Source organism: Maylandia zebra, linkage group LG11 (assembly GCF_041146795.1).
Source record: "Maylandia zebra isolate NMK-2024a linkage group LG11, Mzebra_GT3a, whole genome shotgun sequence".
NCBI classification, from domain to species: domain Eukaryota; kingdom Metazoa; phylum Chordata; class Actinopteri; order Cichliformes; family Cichlidae; genus Maylandia; species Maylandia zebra.
The window spans coordinates 24136313-24154004 of record NC_135177.1 but is presented as its reverse complement, the minus strand read 5'-3'; the positions used below and the strand labels follow the sequence as shown (position 1 = coordinate 24154004).

At 39.0% G+C, this 17692-nt stretch overlaps 1 protein-coding gene across 1 annotated transcript; it reads right to left on the bottom strand.

Annotated features, from left to right (window-relative positions):
• Positions 1-22: 22 nt before the first annotated feature.
• Positions 23-13503, bottom strand: LOC143421090 (uncharacterized). The gene is made up of 11 exons (XM_076890069.1): positions 11363-13503; positions 11100-11210; positions 10903-10954; positions 10487-10597; positions 10180-10323; positions 8360-8459; positions 8148-8182; positions 1308-1424; positions 1037-1059; positions 842-947; positions 23-631 (listed from the first exon to the last, which is right to left on the bottom strand). Exons 2-11 carry the CDS (start codon positions 11166-11168, stop codon positions 360-362), a joined length of 1029 nt encoding a protein of 342 aa, XP_076746184.1. The 5' UTR covers positions 11169-11210; positions 11363-13503; the 3' UTR covers positions 23-359.
• Positions 13504-17692: the final 4189 nt, after the last annotated feature.

The following is a 17692-nucleotide window of genomic DNA, read 5'->3' as shown; positions in this document are numbered from 1 at the left end:
TTCTGTGTACATTTTTTCTTCTATTTCTTTTTCATTTAAAATAAACTTAATAAATTTGACTAAAACTACCTAATAACTACCTAACAAAGCTTTCTACACCTTGGATGGCATTCTTTGCACTGAGCCAAAGAAGCTTATTAAAAGTATATACAAGAGTTCGTAAATCATAACTTACAAAGAAGACCACTTTGCAGCTGTTCTTCCGAGATTTAATACATTTCTGAGGTGAGTGTTTTCCAGAAGCTGCAGAAACAAAGTCAGTGCATCCGCAGCTTGCTGAGGAAAGACGAATATGATCCATACTCATCTGTGGTTTCAAAGTTTGTTGTATCCAAGTCTTCTGAATTTTTTGAGATGCATTATAGGATCTCCTCTTTCGACATGTGGGAGTCTTTCCCCTGCTCCTGGGAAGGGAAGAAAATGGTGTCATTCTCTCCACTCCTCTCCTCCTCAGAGAGATGAATGCTGGGAGAAGATGCAGGATGAAACACTGGACAGTTTCTCTCATCCTCTTCCTCTCTCCTCGCTCTCTCAGCCGTCTTCCCGCATTCGGTCGTTGGCCCGACTTGACCCGTAAATTGACTGAGCAAGCTAAAGATGACTGTGCCTGGATTGTGCACATGGACTGGACCTACAGGGAGAAAACAAGAGCAGAGAATGCATCAAAGGATGTTTTTAGCAACCTACAGAGATACATTAACCTATAATCTACAGAACAGGACAGCTAAGTGCAACTCGGACTCATAACGGTATCACAGCTGCATCTTTTTGTTTCTAGCATATTTTTTCTCGAGTGAGTCAAGCATTTCACATAAGAAGTCTTCATTTTACTCAGCTGTACCAAGATTGGCTGCTGAAGGTGTTGAGGGCTGCTGCTTTGTACTGAATGAGTCTCTGGGGAACTGATGAGTTGGCTCCCTTGACTTGTGAGAAGCACCTCGCCCTTCCTACAGGAGAACACAACCATGAATTTGGCGCAAACAAAGGAAAAAGGATGTAATCTATGTAAACACATGAGAGTTCATTAGACTTGTACCTCATTCCAGAGCTTTGCAATAGCTGAAAAAACAGTAGATTGAATAATGAGTAATAGGAAACTGGTGTGTTTTCACATTTCATGAGTGGTGACTCAACATGACTTAGCAAAAGCAGTGAAGAGCATATCAGCAAAGGGCATGATAACCCTAAATTCACAGTAATTTCCACACTGATCTTGTTGAACGTTTATTGTTTCTCAGAACTGATTCAATCACAGAGTTTGACAGAGGCGACAGAAAATGAGCACTTCCTGGACGTAAACATCTTACTTTGCCTTATATATGTCTCATCTCTTGGACGACAGACACAGAACAAGGTGAGAAGGGCCAAAGTTGCAAGGACACCCACTGGAATGAAAATAGCTGCCAGGTAACGGTTGGCATGACCTATAGGAGAAATAAAAGGATGATTAGTGCTGTGCCTGAAATCTCTCTTTTGCAGTGTAACACATGAAAGCGTTAGCAGCTTTGTACATAAAAATCTAGAGAGAGTTTTTCATTCTATATTTAACAGAAGCAAAATGTTGCTTTTGATTGCTTATCTTTCTCCCAGCTGAGAGTTCAGTCCAGTTCTTTCCATAGATGATTAATTAGATTAACACTGTTGGCTGCATGAACATGACACTTATGTGCAGTGTCAAAAAGCTGTATTTAATTTCCTAAAACATACTCTTTCAATATTTAAAACTCATTTTATAAAATCCAGCCAGGATTATCGGGATTTTCCCTGTTTTCTTTTTGAAACCTGGGCTCCTCGACCGTGGAGTTCAGGATCAAAGTGCTTTGTCTGTACCCATAAGTAGATTCAGTGTGCAGCAGGGAAGTCATCCATCCTCACATGCACATTTTCAAAATGGACGATAGACAAGAAAAATAATAATAAATTCCCGATTAGCACTTTTGCCTCACGACAAAAGGTTCTGGGTTTGAATCCACCGTCTGGCCGGGGCCTTTCTGTGTAGAGTTTGCTCCGTGTCTTTGTGGGTTGACTCCGGCTTCCTCCCACAGTCCAAAAAACATGCACACACTGAGGGTGGAGGTGTTTCTAAATTGGCTATAGGTGTGAATCTGAGTGTGAATGCTTTTTTTTGTCCCTCTCTGCATTAGCCTTGCAACAAATTGGCAACCTGTGCTTGGTGTACACCGCCTCACATGCTACGGTAGTTGGCATGGTCTACAGCGATTGCTGGATGGATAAATGTAGAATAACAAAGCTGCTTGTTCATCTGAGTGACGGCTGCTGGAACAAAGCTGCTTTTAAGCACTGTTGTTCTGTACTTTGGGACCAGAGGCCTTTATCTACATGGAAACTGAAAGTCAAAATACAAAAAGTGCATGTCGTCAAAACAAAAAATAAAACCTGTCAATCGCTATACAGTAACTGTCTTGTAGCCAACAGGGATCCTGGGTTCATTTGTGGCTAACGAATTAGAGTGAGTTTTTGTTCTTCACAGATAAATATCCAAACCATGACAGTAACCAAGAGGACAAAACAGACTCAGTAAATCCCATCCATCCATTTATTTCTGGTTATCTGATTCAGGGTGGGGGTGAACCCAGCTGTCACAGGGTAAGAGACCACGTACACCCTGGACAGGTTGACAGTGTCTTGCAAGGCTAACACAGAGAGAGGACAACCACTCACACTCACATTCACACCTACAATGAATTTAGAAAAGACCCACACAGGCAGGGGGTGGACATGCAAACTCCACACACAAAGTTCAGTTTGGGGTCAACAGATGTCCCAAGATATTTATAAAACTGAACGCATTCAATATGACCACTTGTGCATTAGAGCATTTTATAAAATTAGTGATCATCTTTTGTCTTAACCCTTTAGCGTTCTGCTCAACCAATTGGTACACATTTTCGGGCCCTATATCTAACTTTCACTGAAATTGACCTACCTTGTTGAGTCTTTTCTACCAATTGGTTTACATCTGTAATGCCAAAAAAATCCACCAGAAGACACTGTGAATGGAAACTGTTGGCTCTTCTTATACCTCTCCCAACCAGAAGGTCAGAAACAAAAAAACATCCACCATATTTTGAGTGTTTTTGATTCAACTAAGATATAATTTTTTGATATATGATAGTGTTAGAGGACTTACTAAACAGATGTAGGTCACTTGACAGCATTAAAAACGTGAAATTAAATGTTTAATTTTTTTTTTTTTTTAAAGTGGTCAACCAAACGGTTAGCATTCGCACCCTTTATGGTGCTAACATAACATAACCTAAATGTTATTAAAATTGATTATTTGCCATAGAATCAGACCACTAGATCCATTTTGTTTATTCATTGCTATTGATAAATCACAGTAAGTGTTAGCACAGCAAGAATATGATGAAATAATTTCCTCAGTAAATTATTTTTGTAACTTTCTGAGTTAATATTAGTAAAATTGTAAAAATCAAGAATAACACTTGGAAATCACACATATCACAACTGATTACCTTTTAACCAAATTAGAGTAGCTGGTAAATTAATATTACTAAGTTGTCAAAATTATAATTTCATGTTGAACAATTGGGCTACTATATGGACGCTAAACAATTATATGGCTAAAAATCACATGGTCCTGTGGCATGATACTCGTGATACCATCCACCTTCAACCACAGTGTGTTTGAGGTCATGGTTTCATAAGAAGCCAACAGGGCTGGCACTCTCCACCAGTATATTGCCAACAAACCAGATGAGTGGGGCTTTAAATTGTTCTGCCAAGCAAGTTCATCTGGCATCATCCACAACTTGCTGCTGTATCAAAGGGGCTCTACATTCTTCAATGCTCCCCTCAGTGAAAAGGAGCAGAAGCTCCCTCTAAGGACCAGGGTTGTAAAAAAAAAAAAACACTATGCAAACCCATAAAAGAGCCTCAGCTCTTCACGAGTTTCACCTTGGTCCAGAACTTGCACACCTCCTTGGGTGTCAGGTGCATTGGTACTGTATGACCGGTGGAGCTCCCCTGATGGCAGACAAAGACCTGATGAAGAAGGGCCATGGAGCCTGTTATTACAGGTCTGATGAAGGTCTGATTGCAATAAAATGGTTTGACAAGAAATGTGTCAACCTTCTAAACAATGCCTGTGGGTTCATGCCTCTTTCATCGGTGGAGCAAAGAGTCCAATGCAAAGATCACCATTCCATGCCCATCACTCATCCCTGTATATAATTAGCATATGGGAGGAATTAAGCTTTCTGATAATAATAATAATAATAATAATAATAATAATAATAATAATAATAATAATAATAATAATAATAATAATAGTAATAATAATAATAATAATAATAATAATGGATTGGATTTATATAGCGCTTTTCGAGACCCTCAAAGCACTTTACAATTCCACTATTCATTCACTCTCACATTCACTCACTGGTGGAGGCAGCTACAGTTGTAGCCACAGCTGCCCTGGGGCAGACTGACAGAAGCGAGGCTGCCATATCGCACCATTGGCCCTTCTGGTCAACACCAGCAGGGGGTAGGTGTCTTGCCCAAGGACACAACGACCAAGACTGTCCAAGCTGGGGCTCGAACCGGCAACCTTCTGATTACAAGACGAACTGCCAACTCTTGAGGCACGATCGCCCTGATATGCCATTACACCTGTATAAGTCAAGTTATAAGTTACAAGTTATGGTGATGGCATAGTCCACTGTTCGGATACATTCTTGACTTGAATACCTGGTCTACAAGAGGGACTGTGCCCTACTGGACCAGAAACCGATGGCTCTCAAAAGGTTTCCACCTGGCTGTGTCTGAACCAAGTTAACAAGCCAGCATCTAGAGTTGGACAACCATGATTCAGCTCTTCCAGACCACAGAATCAATGCTACACCCAACGACCGAAACCACAAGCAGATGTGCTTGATTTGCACTGTTTTTATTTTTTAAAAACAAAAATGATTTTGCACACTAGTATTCAATCAGAAGTGGCCTGAATGTGAGTATTTTGTGCTGTAGTACATTACTCCCATTTGCAGATTAAAAAACTATGTATTTTGTTGTTTGATATAATACTTTCCTTTGATGGAATGAAAACAGCAATGTTCACTGGCATGCTACTAGAAATAAACTGTATCCAATGCCCTGGATAGTTTTGTTATTAATTTAATCATAATTTGGCCCTTTATTTGATTTTTTTCAACTGTATTATCTAATGTACTTGTATTTGCATGACATTTCATACTTTTACCAAGTGACATCTCAACCATTTGGTGGAGATCAATATTTTAAAAACTACAGGGTCTATTGAAAAAAAAATGATTGTGGTTATTGCTCACCGAAATCAATAAGAAATGCAAACAAAAACAATTTCCATTGCTTTTTTCTTGGTGTGGACCTCAAAGGGTTAATTCAGTGGAGCACTGGGTAGTCCCGTTATCCTGTAGCTTACTCACAATAAGTTAATTTGCATACTTTGAGACAATCCTGTTTTCTTACCCGCTCTGACACTTTTGTGTATGGTATAACAATAATATTGAAGAGAGTGCGAATCCCCGTAGGATGGCAGTCAAGGAGCAGATCTGATCTCCACAGTGGGGATAAGGTTCATTTACCCAAATTCAAAAAGTCAAGAATTCACCCTACAATATATTTTTAAATCAAATTGTTCTAAACGCCTCCTGATTAAAATATGAAACTGACTTATGTTGAAGAGTAAAGAAAAACTAGCAAACTTTAATAGAGCATGAGACACTTTTTGAGCTGTTGAGAATTAGGTTCAGCAAGTTTACTCTGGCATTTCCAGGCCCGAGATTAACCCAACTTAAAGTGCCAAAAACTGCAGTTCGAATTGTTCATAACTGGCAATAGACAACTTAGACACCATTTCTGCCCCCACCCTCGTCTGGACCACTTCCCATTTTAAAACAGCCTATTGTTTTGTTTTCAGAGCTGATTTCCGGAGCTCTCCAGTAAGTGAATGTTGTTCGCTCCTGTGTTTCCGTCTAACCTTCACTTTCTATCAATCTCCCTCGGACCTTTTGCCCTTTATCAGACAATAGGACACAGTTATCTCTTCCCTGTTAGAGTAACACCTATTGTTTCAAAGATATGCTGCTAGTAGCTACCAGAGAAAACAAGAGTGCTATCATCCTTCTGTTTGGTTGTACGAGTAAGCTTTCCCAGGAGAGTTTGTATCCAGTGATGCACAGAACTGCATAAAAAAGCCTTATAGACAACTGACAGTACACCAGTAGTGTTATTATTCTATTGCTGCCACATTCTGCAATAAAAATTTATTTTATAAATGTACAACTAATGAAACAGACTTGTCTGTTGCCTCTTTGTTTCAGACCCTGTGTTGGTAATGTGAGTTTCTCCAAAGGGTCCTTGGACTTGGGGAAAGTTCCTGCAGTGCAAATGTGGCTTTTACAGTTTCAGTCACTAGTGGTTTGGTGAGGCTGCACTTTGGTAGAGTCAGGCTTTAGCTAAATGCTAAAATACTCATGACACTGCAGCTCTTATTATGGTATCGGTTCAGTAGATATTTGATGATAAAGGTATTTTGACTAAGTAGCAGTTTCACCTGATGATCACACTAGAGCGTTGGTTCTCAAACTGTGGGGTAGTCCCTGCTGACAAGCCACAGTGACACTGCAGCTGGAACATGGACAACCAGGTGAAAATATTTTTAAATAAACGTCAATGTGGGGGTCTGAGTCATCCATGTTTTAAGCACTGAAGTTGAAGGAAACTGGGCTTGTTTTTAGGTTTATGAAGGACTTTGACCTCTATACGTCTGAATAAACCTCTCAGATGAGAGCTGAAACATCTACAAGAACCTTAAAAGAAGTTTAGCTGCCTACTGTAATTCATTATTATCAGGATGTCCAAAAAACTCACTGAAAAGCCTTCAGCTAATCCAAAATGCTGCAGCAAGAGTCCTGACATGGACTAGAAAGAGAGCATATTTCTCCTGTTTTGGCTTCCCTTCATTGGCTTCCTGTTAGATCCAGAATTGAATTCAAAATCCTGCTCCTCACATACAAGGTCTTAAATAATCAGGCCCCATCTTATCTTAATGACCTTGTAGTACCGTATCACCCTATTAGAGCACTTCGCTCTCGCTCTGCAGGCCTACTTGTAGTTCCTAGAGTATTTAAAAGTAGAATGGGAGGGAGAGCCTTCAGTTTTCAGGCCCCTCTTCTGTGGAACCAGCTTCCAGTTTGGATTCAGGAGACAGACACTATCTCTACTTTCAAGATTAGGCTTAAAACTTTCCTTTTTGCTAAAGCATATAGTTAGGGCTGGACCAGGTGACCCTGAATCCTCCCTTAGTTATGCTGCAATAGGCTGCCGGGGGATTCCCATGATGCATTGAGTTTTTCCTTTCCAGTCACCTTTCTCACTCACTATGTATTAACAGACCTCTCTGCATTGAATCATATCTGTTATTAACCTCTGTCTCTCTTTCACAGCATGTCTTTATCCTGTCTTCCTTCTCTCACCCCAACCGGTCGTAGCAGATGGCCGCTCCTCCCTGAGCCTGGTTCTGCCGGAGGTTTCTTCCTGTTAAAAGGGAGTTTTTCCTTCCCACTGTTGCCAAAGTGCTTGCTCATAGGGGGTCATATGATTGTTGGGTTTTTCTCTGTATCTATGAAGCGCCTTGACGCGACTTATGTTGTGATTTGGCGCTATATAAATAAAATTGAATTGAAATTGAATTGAATTGAATTCAGCTCAACAATCAAAGACCATAAAACAAGTTTATTTACTACACATTTTACTAAACTTCACCTTTTTATTCTTAACGCTTAATTACGGTTCATTCTGTATGGCATGAACTTTTTCCAACATGTGAACTAAGCACATTAGAAAAAGCTGGAGAACCAATGTGATAATGAAAAATACAGTTTATCTCAAGGGCACCATGAACATCCTCGCTGAATTATGTAGGACCTAATAGGTCCTGCAAAGGGCACTGGTGGCATTTTGGTACTCAACAAAGTCCTCGGAGGAGCATGAATTAAAATAATGTGGTGGACCAGCTCTAACTGACATAACCTCCCATAACTTTTCAGTTTCCGCTCAAATGAAAACAGTAAATACTCTCCAAACACTCCCTTTCATCCACATACACAGTCATAAAGTCTCACCTCCCGTGGGATTCGGCTCTTTCGTTGGGTGACACCTGTGTGAAGGAATAAAATGTTAAGTATTTCAAATATGTGACCCCCCCCCGCCTCCCCTCCCCATGTGATGAGGGTAGTCTACAATACTTGTATCAAAATCTGTGACAGCTTCATGTAACACAGAGATTCAGTGAAGTATTCAGTATTTACTGTATCAAAGGAAATTTGAGGCTTACCCTGGAGATTGGCAGGGTTTGGGAGAAGTGCTGGTATGTCCGGAGGAAACTGAGAAAGGCGTGTGTTTATCTCTGACTGAGATCTCTGTAGCTGCTGCTTCTAGAGAATAAACCATCACAGGATTGGTTTCAGACTTCAGAGGAAGAAAAAACCTCAAACACAGTCTCACAGACCTGCCTGAGTTACTTTACAATGTGGATAAGTACATTTTTCCACTTCATATTAAACAAGGGTAAAAGGCGACCCCTGGGCTGTCCTGCTGGCACAGGGGTGAAGGCGCTGGTCATGAACTGTATTGTCCTAGGTTGGATTTGTTGCATACAGTTCCAGTTTTTCTCTCTCCCTATTTCCTGTCATTGTTTTACCTTTATCATTAAGAACGTGAAATCCCCCCACCAACACCACCACACCACACACAGACAGACACAGACAGACACAAACACATACATGCACGCACACACACACACACACACACACACACACACACACACACACACACACACACACACACACACACACACACACACACTGACAAACAAAAACTGTTCCTCAGAACTTGATAACCTGGGTGCACTGGGAAAACAAATTCATTTTAGTTTAACCCCGTTTGTTTATTACTTGTAGGGGAGTCGCCCCCTGCTGGCTGTTACAAAGAATCCACATTTAAGCCACTTCTACACTGGCTTCATTTTTCAGATCCATCCTCTTTTACACACTTAGTTTGATATTTTGTTGGACAGTGAAACAGTTTTTGCAGTTTTGCATCTGCACACCACAACAGTGGATTTTAAATCAAACATGACGTGACTGAAGGGCAGCCTTTCAGGTTTTTTTCCCACAGGGGTTTTAAAAAAATACAGACATTTTCAGTCCCCCTGTTCAGAGTTTCAAAATTAACTGAACAAACTAAAGAACTAACATTAAATATAAGAACTGTTTTTAATACTTGGATGAAAAATGACTAAGTCTAGAAGTCATGGACATCACCAAATCCTGTGTTTCCTCCTTTAAGATGCTCGGGTAAGCCTTTACTGCAGCCTCCTTCAACTGAAATTCTACAATTTTGATTTAAAATGTGCTGCATCTTTGACCATCAAATTTACTCTGTACAGTGTGCAGTGTGACACCGTGCTCTGCAGTGGTGGGTGTGCCAGAAATACTACTTGGTCAGCAGTGACATGTTTAAAAATATGTCACTATTTATTTTTAATAACTCGCTTGCATTTTGTCGGGGCCAAACACAGCCCTGCTGTTTGGCACTCTGCAAGAATGATCAAGTATTATACAGCTAGTTAGGGTTTTGGGTTGTTTGGTTTTTTTAGAAGACAAGGCTATGGAAGCAATTTGAATAAATCAAGAAGCAGGCAAAACTATGATCTACCAATCTGTGCAGAGCGTTGGAGTGCTGCAGATTAGAATGATTATTTTCTGCTGGTTCTTCATAAAATATACTTAGAACATAGAAAAGTGTCCTTTGTGACACTTTCATGTCAGCTTGATGGCATTGCATTTTTTAGAGAGCATAAAGATTTCCAGGAATATTTTCAAACCTGTTCATATTAGACAAGTTTTGCATATTCATGGCAACTTGAGAGGAACCTGTTCTCAGAATGATCTGATAATAACGGGAGCCAGAGCTAAGTTTACATATCCTGTCAGCTATTTTTTTTTCTTTTGTTTTTTAATGGCTGCGGTAAAGTTGTTTGCTTTGACACTGGTCATTTTCTCAGCTTTAGAAGTTGTTTTGTTTGCCATAAGGCCCACTGTTGGTTTGAGCTTATCTGACATGAGAATTCAAAGTGTTCTTCTCGGTACTTACTGGTTGGGGTTGGGTCTGGCATCTTCTCACAAGACAAGCAGTTCTTTTTGTCATGGGTCCACCTGATGCATCTAAAACCATCCTCGCAGTCACATTTCATATCAGACGTACTGGTGCAGTTCTGAACCACTTTAAGATGAAACTCTGAGAAAGAGTGAAATAGAGATTATTTTAGAGACTATTCATCTCAGTACATGTGGAGTTACTATTAATGGTTTATCAGCTCTTTATAGAAAACCAGAGATCACGGGTATAGCATGATCCTGATGAAATCATTAAAGGTAGAAATGACTCATAGTTTCTTTACTAGGGTTGCAGTCTCCAAAGCAGCGATGGCATTCATCTTCATAGTTCAAGTCAGTTGTGTAACTTCCAGCAGGACAGTGTTCACATGTTGTACAATCACTCTGATACATACCTGTAAGAACAGAAAGAAACCAATGCAAACAACTTGACGACAAGCAGTGTGAGCAGACAGCCTGCACACTCAGAATGCATATTAATGAAGGATGTGGTCATACTGCACAAGCTCAGTCTGCGTCATTTTTCATCAATGCAGAAAAAAAAACAATGCATAGACAGAAAAAAACATACTTCACACCACTGTACAAAATAGAGATTCATTTTTAATAATAATTCTGAGTAAGTTTAAACTGACAAGCAGACAGCAGAATTTTAAAAATATTAATAGAAGCTCACATCAAGTTATCACACATTTCCTACCTGCAGGACAATATTTACACTCTCTCCCACCAATGGTGTAGGTGTTCTTTGGCTGTCAACACAGATAGATATTAATCACTAAAATGAAAAAGTCCTCATTAACTCATCATCCATGCCACATTCACTCATGTCAACTATTTGTCTTATTTGATAAAAGTGTATGCAGTAATTAAGGCGAATGGGTTACAAAGTCTTACTGTGGGAAAGCTGAGCACCAACTGTGTGGATAACATCAGGAGGGCCACAGAGTATTGCACCAATCCCATTCTGTGGACAGATGTAAAGCTGCCAATCGTCTACAAACACCACTGCGAAAAGGACAAGGATCAAAATCTATAAAAGCTAACGCAACTACCAAGTTAGTATCACAAATAAAGACTATTACAATAAAACGATAATTGTAAAAGAAAGAAAGAAAGAAAAAAAGAAAGAAAGAAAGAAAGAAAACAATTATTTTTACCTTCAGTATGATGTGCCTTTTGTTCTACTTCTGTTGTTTTGCTAACTTCCTCAAGATGTGCCTCACTCTTTCTACTCTCTCTCTCTCTCTGTGTGTGTGTGTGTCGTTTTACTCACGCTACTGATTCTGTGTCATTGTTTCCTTACCTGGTTATATCTTCCTGTCTTCCTGTTTCCCCCACACTCTGTTCTCTAGCAGGCAGCTAAAACTGACTAACATTTACACGTCAAAGCCTTAAAGCCTAATCATTTTCCATATAAACTGCGACACCTCATGAGGAATAAATAGCCAGAGTAACTATTCTAACTCTTTATTTGAAAAAACAGATGAGCAGATCGTTTGTTTGAAAGTGACGCTTTACCTTTCATTTTAGATTTGAATGCCTCCTTCTTTTTTTATCATATTTAAGCACATTTTATTTCTTTTATTCTGTTTAAACTCAGCTTTAGACCAGGTAATGGATGAGTTTGCTAACTATTGATATGTTGACACTTACCTTTTTCAAGTGGGTTCTTGTAGTCTTTAAGTAGTTTAGTTGAACGTAACAGGACTTCTTTCAAAACCCAGTTACCTTCATGTCCTGTCCCCACTTAAGTTGTATGAGAAAGAGCATCTGACATAAAATCTTAGCCAATTCAAACCTGCGAAAATATCAAGAGTAAGGACGTGCAGAGTGTTGGTGTGACAGAGAAGGAAGAAGTTAAGAACAGAGCAAGTTTGAGACGGATGCTATGCTGTGGTGACCCCTAAAGGGACAAGCAAAAAGAAGAGGAAAAAGAAAAAGAAGCACATTTAAGTTTAATACTAAGGTGGACAGAAAATGCTTTTCTTTCTCACTTTCATTCCCCTCAGTTGGAGTTTTGTTTTCCTCTATGCTGTCTTTAAATGTTTGGACATGAGGAATAAGTTGGATCGTTCAATTTCTATCAACTGCTTTCTATAAACTATTGTTAGTATCTCTGGCTCTCGTCCACAGCGTGCCTTTTGTCCTGTCTTCCTCCTCCCACAACAACTGGGCGTGGCAGATGGCCCCGCCCCTCCCTAAACCTGGTTCTGCCGGAGGTTTCTTCCTGTTAAAAGGGAGTTTTTCCTTCCCACTGTTGCCAAAGTGCTTGCTTTGCTTTGGTCATATGATTGTTGGGTTTTTCTCTGTATGCATTATTGTAGGGTCTACCTTACAATATAAAGCACCTTGAGGCGACTGCTGTTGTGATTTGGCACTGTGGGGAATGCTATAAAGCCCATTTATTGTCACTCTGACTGGTCATCCTTACCCATTGCACCTGTACAAAGGAGTGTAGATTTGGAGTGCACTGCAAAGGCGGTTTGGAATTCCATGTCAGCAGGATACCAGTCTATGTTGGAAGATCTGAAGTTTTCCACAGGAATGTACTACCCTACCTATGTCAAAACATGGGAATACCCAGATGGGCAACGCGTGGTTACTACACACTTGGCTGGTGGCCAAGTAACATATTGACATATGAAACACAGCATTTCTGCAATGACTCTTTTTAGCCCAAAGTGATTTATCTTGATGTACCTAAACACTTTTGTCCTTGTTGTTCATCAATCAAATTTTTTTTAAAAGGGTTCTAAAGCTTTTCCAACTTAATTCTTGGAGGAATTCAGCAAGCAAAACAGTTCAACACATATCAACTCAAAGTCTTTATCAGGGTTTTTTTTGCTTGTTTTTTTGTCCTTACGACATCATTTCCACTGGATATCCAAATACAGCAAATGTCTCACTTTGTCTTAATCAGTGTCTTTTTTTAGTTTCTTTCCAGGTTGTAACTGGAGAATCTTGATTTATCTCTAGATTTGAAAGAAAAGTATATATTCAAGACTATATTTCATTTACATACGCAATATCAAAGCCATCATACAGTCATTTCACCAAAGCATTTGCATTTCAGTTGTCGATCTTCCTGAAGTGAAAATTTTAAATAGACTTTTCTAAGCACACACTCATAAAGAAAGAGTACTACTGGAAAAATATCTGACTCAATTTTACTGGTGGTCTCCATCAAAAAACAGCTCATTCCATTTGTCATTTTAGGCAACTGCTTTAGACTGTTAGTGAGTTTCATTCTTCTCCTGTGCATCTGAACTAGTAAAAGTCTTCTTAAATTGCTTAGTTATGCTAGAGGCCCCCCCCCCCCAAAAAAAAAAAAAATAGGACAGATGCACTGAAAAGGTTTAAGATAAAAGATGTGTTTTCTAAAAACTGATAAATATGGTTACAAATCGATACAAATACTATATAGAGATATTTCCAACTAGTGACATCACATAGGCATAATGGGAATGATATACGGGGATTCTAAATATAACGTTACTTTGGACCTCTGACCTCTTCTTCAAAAGTGAAATGAGGTCAAACTGTGATAAAATGCCTTTAACCTTCAAAACCTTTTTTTTGTATTGCCAACATTTAGTAAACTATGGTCCTGGTATACGGGAATTCCGAATATCGCATTATAGTTTGCGTCAAAATATCATGTTACATTTGACCTCTGACCTCACATGTACATTCCACATCTGCCTTTATTTCAAGTTGACCCCAAAATGCATTATATCTTGAAGGAGAGCATGAGCTGCCTAGTTCCACAGCAACATATATTAGTGTAATATTAAATGACAAGCCAAATTATGCATGTCCAATTGCCTACAGGCAGAATGAATATATAGAAAATACAATACTGTTCCCTTTACAGGCCTTTTTACTTTTATTATTAACACTGTGCCACTTTCTACGCACATTCACATTAATGTTTATATTTTATGCTGTTGGGATTATCTGTAGATTCTGATCGTAGCTCTTTGATGGTTGAGCTTCATTTTGTTGTGTTTTGTATATATTTCTGCTGACACCACACAGTTTTTCTTTTTCTGCTAATGTTTCTATTCTTATTGCAATGAGTCCCTCGAGATTAATAAAGTTTTTGCCTTGTATAATAATAGAGGTGTGATGGAGGTGGTGTCCACATGACAGCTGTCTGCTGTATGTCTTCCTGTGTAGAAACATGCATGAGTTTAAAGGTGCTCAAAAATGAGGTATGTGATGTGTTCACCGGCAACACTTTTTTCATAAGGAAAGGAAATCTAGATAGAACAAATGTAATAGTCCATTTGGAGTAGGTCAGCATATTTTATTTTATAGGTTATACTGCTGATTGTTTCTTATGGTACAGTTTTGCTTTGCGCTTCTTTTCCATGTGCAAAACGTAGGTTCAATTCTATACCTTGGTGAAATAGCTTCAGCATCTATATTTAGTTTTTTAAGCGATTTCCTGTTGATTCACAATCTACTTTAAATTTAAAACAGAAAAAAGAAAAAAACGTACTTCCTTCGTTTTCATCACCTTCTCGGAGGTCCTCAAAACTACAAACCTCAAACACTCCAGTGTTCGTGGTATTTCAGATGTGTTTCATGTGAAATGTTCTAGGTGACACTACTGGTGCCCCAACCTTTCTAAAATTTTCTACAGTATGGAGAAATCCATTTTCTATATTTCTCACTGATAAGCTGACATATATGTATATATTCTCTGAACAGCACCGCTGTACAGAAGGTGGTATGATGTTAGTCTGACACATAATATTTGGAGTTTTCTGCTTTTCTTTTATCTTTTGCTTAGTAAATTAATTAGTTATGAGTTAAGATTGCTTTGTATGTAATTAATTTATTTCAAATACAGAGAGGAGGTGAACTATAAATGCAGATGCAAGGCAGTAAAAAAAGGTTTGTGTATAATGAATGAGTCACGCAATGCTTTCCTGTAAGCACATTTAGTCAGTTGAGGGTCTTCAACTTTAGTCATTTGTATCAGCCGTATAAAGAAGTTATAAATGAAAATACATGGGGAAAAAAGATAAAATTATATAAAAATATGTTTTTAAAGTTAATAACTTTAATAAATCTTCATTAAAAATGCATACACCTGTTGTACACTGTAATGTCCTATTACCCATTTAAGAAATGTTTCTTTATTTAAATAAATTATAAATTACATATTTAATGTAGCTACCAGTGTTACCAAAGAAAAGTGGATAGATGAACAAATAAAGAATAATGTCAAGCCAGTGTGTGCGCGCCTGTCTCTGCTCTGCGTGATGAGTCTCCATCTGAACATCCGGGCCTCTCTTCATCGAGCACATCTCCATGTACTACTTGTTCAGGGGTGGATTCATGTCCCTTTAGCTGTGGCCACTTCCAGCTAGAGTCAGTAAACACAATTAGATTTGTTCCAAATTAAACAAATTCGTGGAACAAATACCTGCTTAACACATTATTCCACTAGCGTTCATTTATTAAGTCCTGCCCCCTGCACTCCAAAAGTGAAATTGGGTAGTCATCACATTTACAAGAGTCTGACTTGTAATTTGAACAGAAATTATTTTATGTTTCTGTGGTGAATGTAATTAAAACATATGCAATCTCCATTAAATTCAACAACTTAACACTCGTTAAACGTATTCTTGTTGAGATGAAGCGATAAGTGCTAGCAAGAGTGGTTAGTTGCCTGGACTCGCGATATCACAAGATCACACGGGATTTTAAACAACAGGCAAATCACTGCGGTTATGAAACCAACTAGTATTTATTGTGGTTTAACCTGTCAGAGATATAAAACATAATGAAAATTCTGTATGAAGCTTTGCAATCATAGTATTCCTATTTTTTAAGCATGGAGTGTATGATGATGTAGTTGTTAGCACTGTTGCCTCACAACAGGAAAGTCCTGAGTTTGAATCCACCGACCGGCACCTTTCTGCGTGGAGTTTGCACAATTTTGTTGGCTTTGGCTTCCGTTAGGTCAGACCTTCCCAAAGTGTGGGGCGGGGCGGGCCCCACAAAATGCTTGGACAAACAAAATGCTTGGAAACCGCTAGCACGGGGCGCCCACAAACACAAAGCAGGAAATGAAGCATCGCTGAATATGTTTCCAAACCAACTTCATTCTAAGCCAAAGACTAGAAAATATGGTGAAGGATATCTTCCCTTTGGTTTCACCTGCACAAGTGCCGAGGTAGGTCTCCCCTGCAGAATTGGTTTTCCCTTCATGGGAGCAGCGCTGGGCTCTCATGTTAATCAGGACAAACAGTATCCCACAGTTGTTTATGTTTTTAAACCCATTTTGCACAGAGAGGCATTTTTTGAAAAATGTATTGATAGCAATGTTGAATATTATTACACATGAAAAAAAAATAAAAACTACACATAAAATAATCACACCCTGACGCCTCTGCCTTTCTAAATGGAGGGACAGTAACTGCGTGTGTATATGTAAGATGTGTAAAACCTGAAGATAGTCAGATTAACAGTATTTTGTCTCTATCTGCCATTCTGCAATTCATCTCATGTAAAAAATAACGTGTGCACAGCGTGACGTGAAAAAGGCACATACCTTTGACATTGCGTGACCAACTCTGTATTCCTCGTCCACACATAAAGGCAAAAAAGGAGTTTAAAAAATCTCCGTTTTCGGTGATTCGAAACGCCGTTTACGTGTGGACGAAACAGCTGCGTTTTCAAAAATACCCGTGTAGGTGCGACGCAGCGTAAGAGTTAGTAGTTTATTTTATTACTACCTGTAATTTATTGCAGATTACTTGTATTTGCTTAATTGTTTACTAAATGTTTGAGGTGTGAAATAAACGGCAGTGGAGCAAAATATGGGTGTGTGTGGTTGGAGGATGTGTTAGTGCGTGCGCGCGTGCACGCGCGAGAAGGGGGGAGGGCGCGAACATTTTTCTTGTAAAACAAGGGGGGCCCAGCAAAAAAAGCTTGGGAACCACTGCGTCAGGTGAATTGATGATGGTGAATCTTGATTACCTGTGCTGGTTGTCTGTCTCGCTGTGTGAGACTGGCGAAATGCTCACCACACCAAAGTATAAGTCTTTAAATGAACTTAAAACAATCATGGAACGGATTTCCACATTAATAAATGTTTTTCTATTAGCAGTAAGTCAATTGATTTAAGTTGGAATCAACTGCAAAAGTTGGATGAATTGATGATGAACCAACTAAGTTGGTCCAGCTCAAGTACCTTAAGCTGGACCAACAAAATTGCGTAATGCTAATCACGTGGGAATCCTTTCCATGATTTTATTACGTTCATTCAAATTGTTATTTATTGAGTGTGTAAGAAAAAGCAGGTTTACTGAAACCACAGAAACTCAGATGAGTCACTGGAGTAACAAGCTGTGTGAAGCTAACCTACTGGGTGATGGGTTTTCTTCAACAAACTGAACAAACTTCATTTCTTCATTTCTTTCGTCTTCATTTCCTCATTCAGTATAAAAAAAATATAGGAGTGTGGTAAT

Bases quoted from the DNA above. Each gene is read 5' to 3' on its own strand.
- LOC143421090 (XM_076890069.1), bottom strand. From the start codon at position 11,168: ATGGGATTGGTGCAATACTCTGTGGCCCTCCTGATGTTATCCACACAG. The intron at 10,324-10,486 runs GTAAAGAAACTA...ACTCTTTCTCAG, and splicing joins CTTTGGAGACTGCAACCCTA to AGTTTCATCTTAAAGTGGTT. The intron at 948-1,036 runs GTACAAGTCTAA...GTTCTCCTGTAG, and splicing joins TTGCAAAGCTCTGGAATGAG to GAAGGGCGAGGTGCTTCTCA.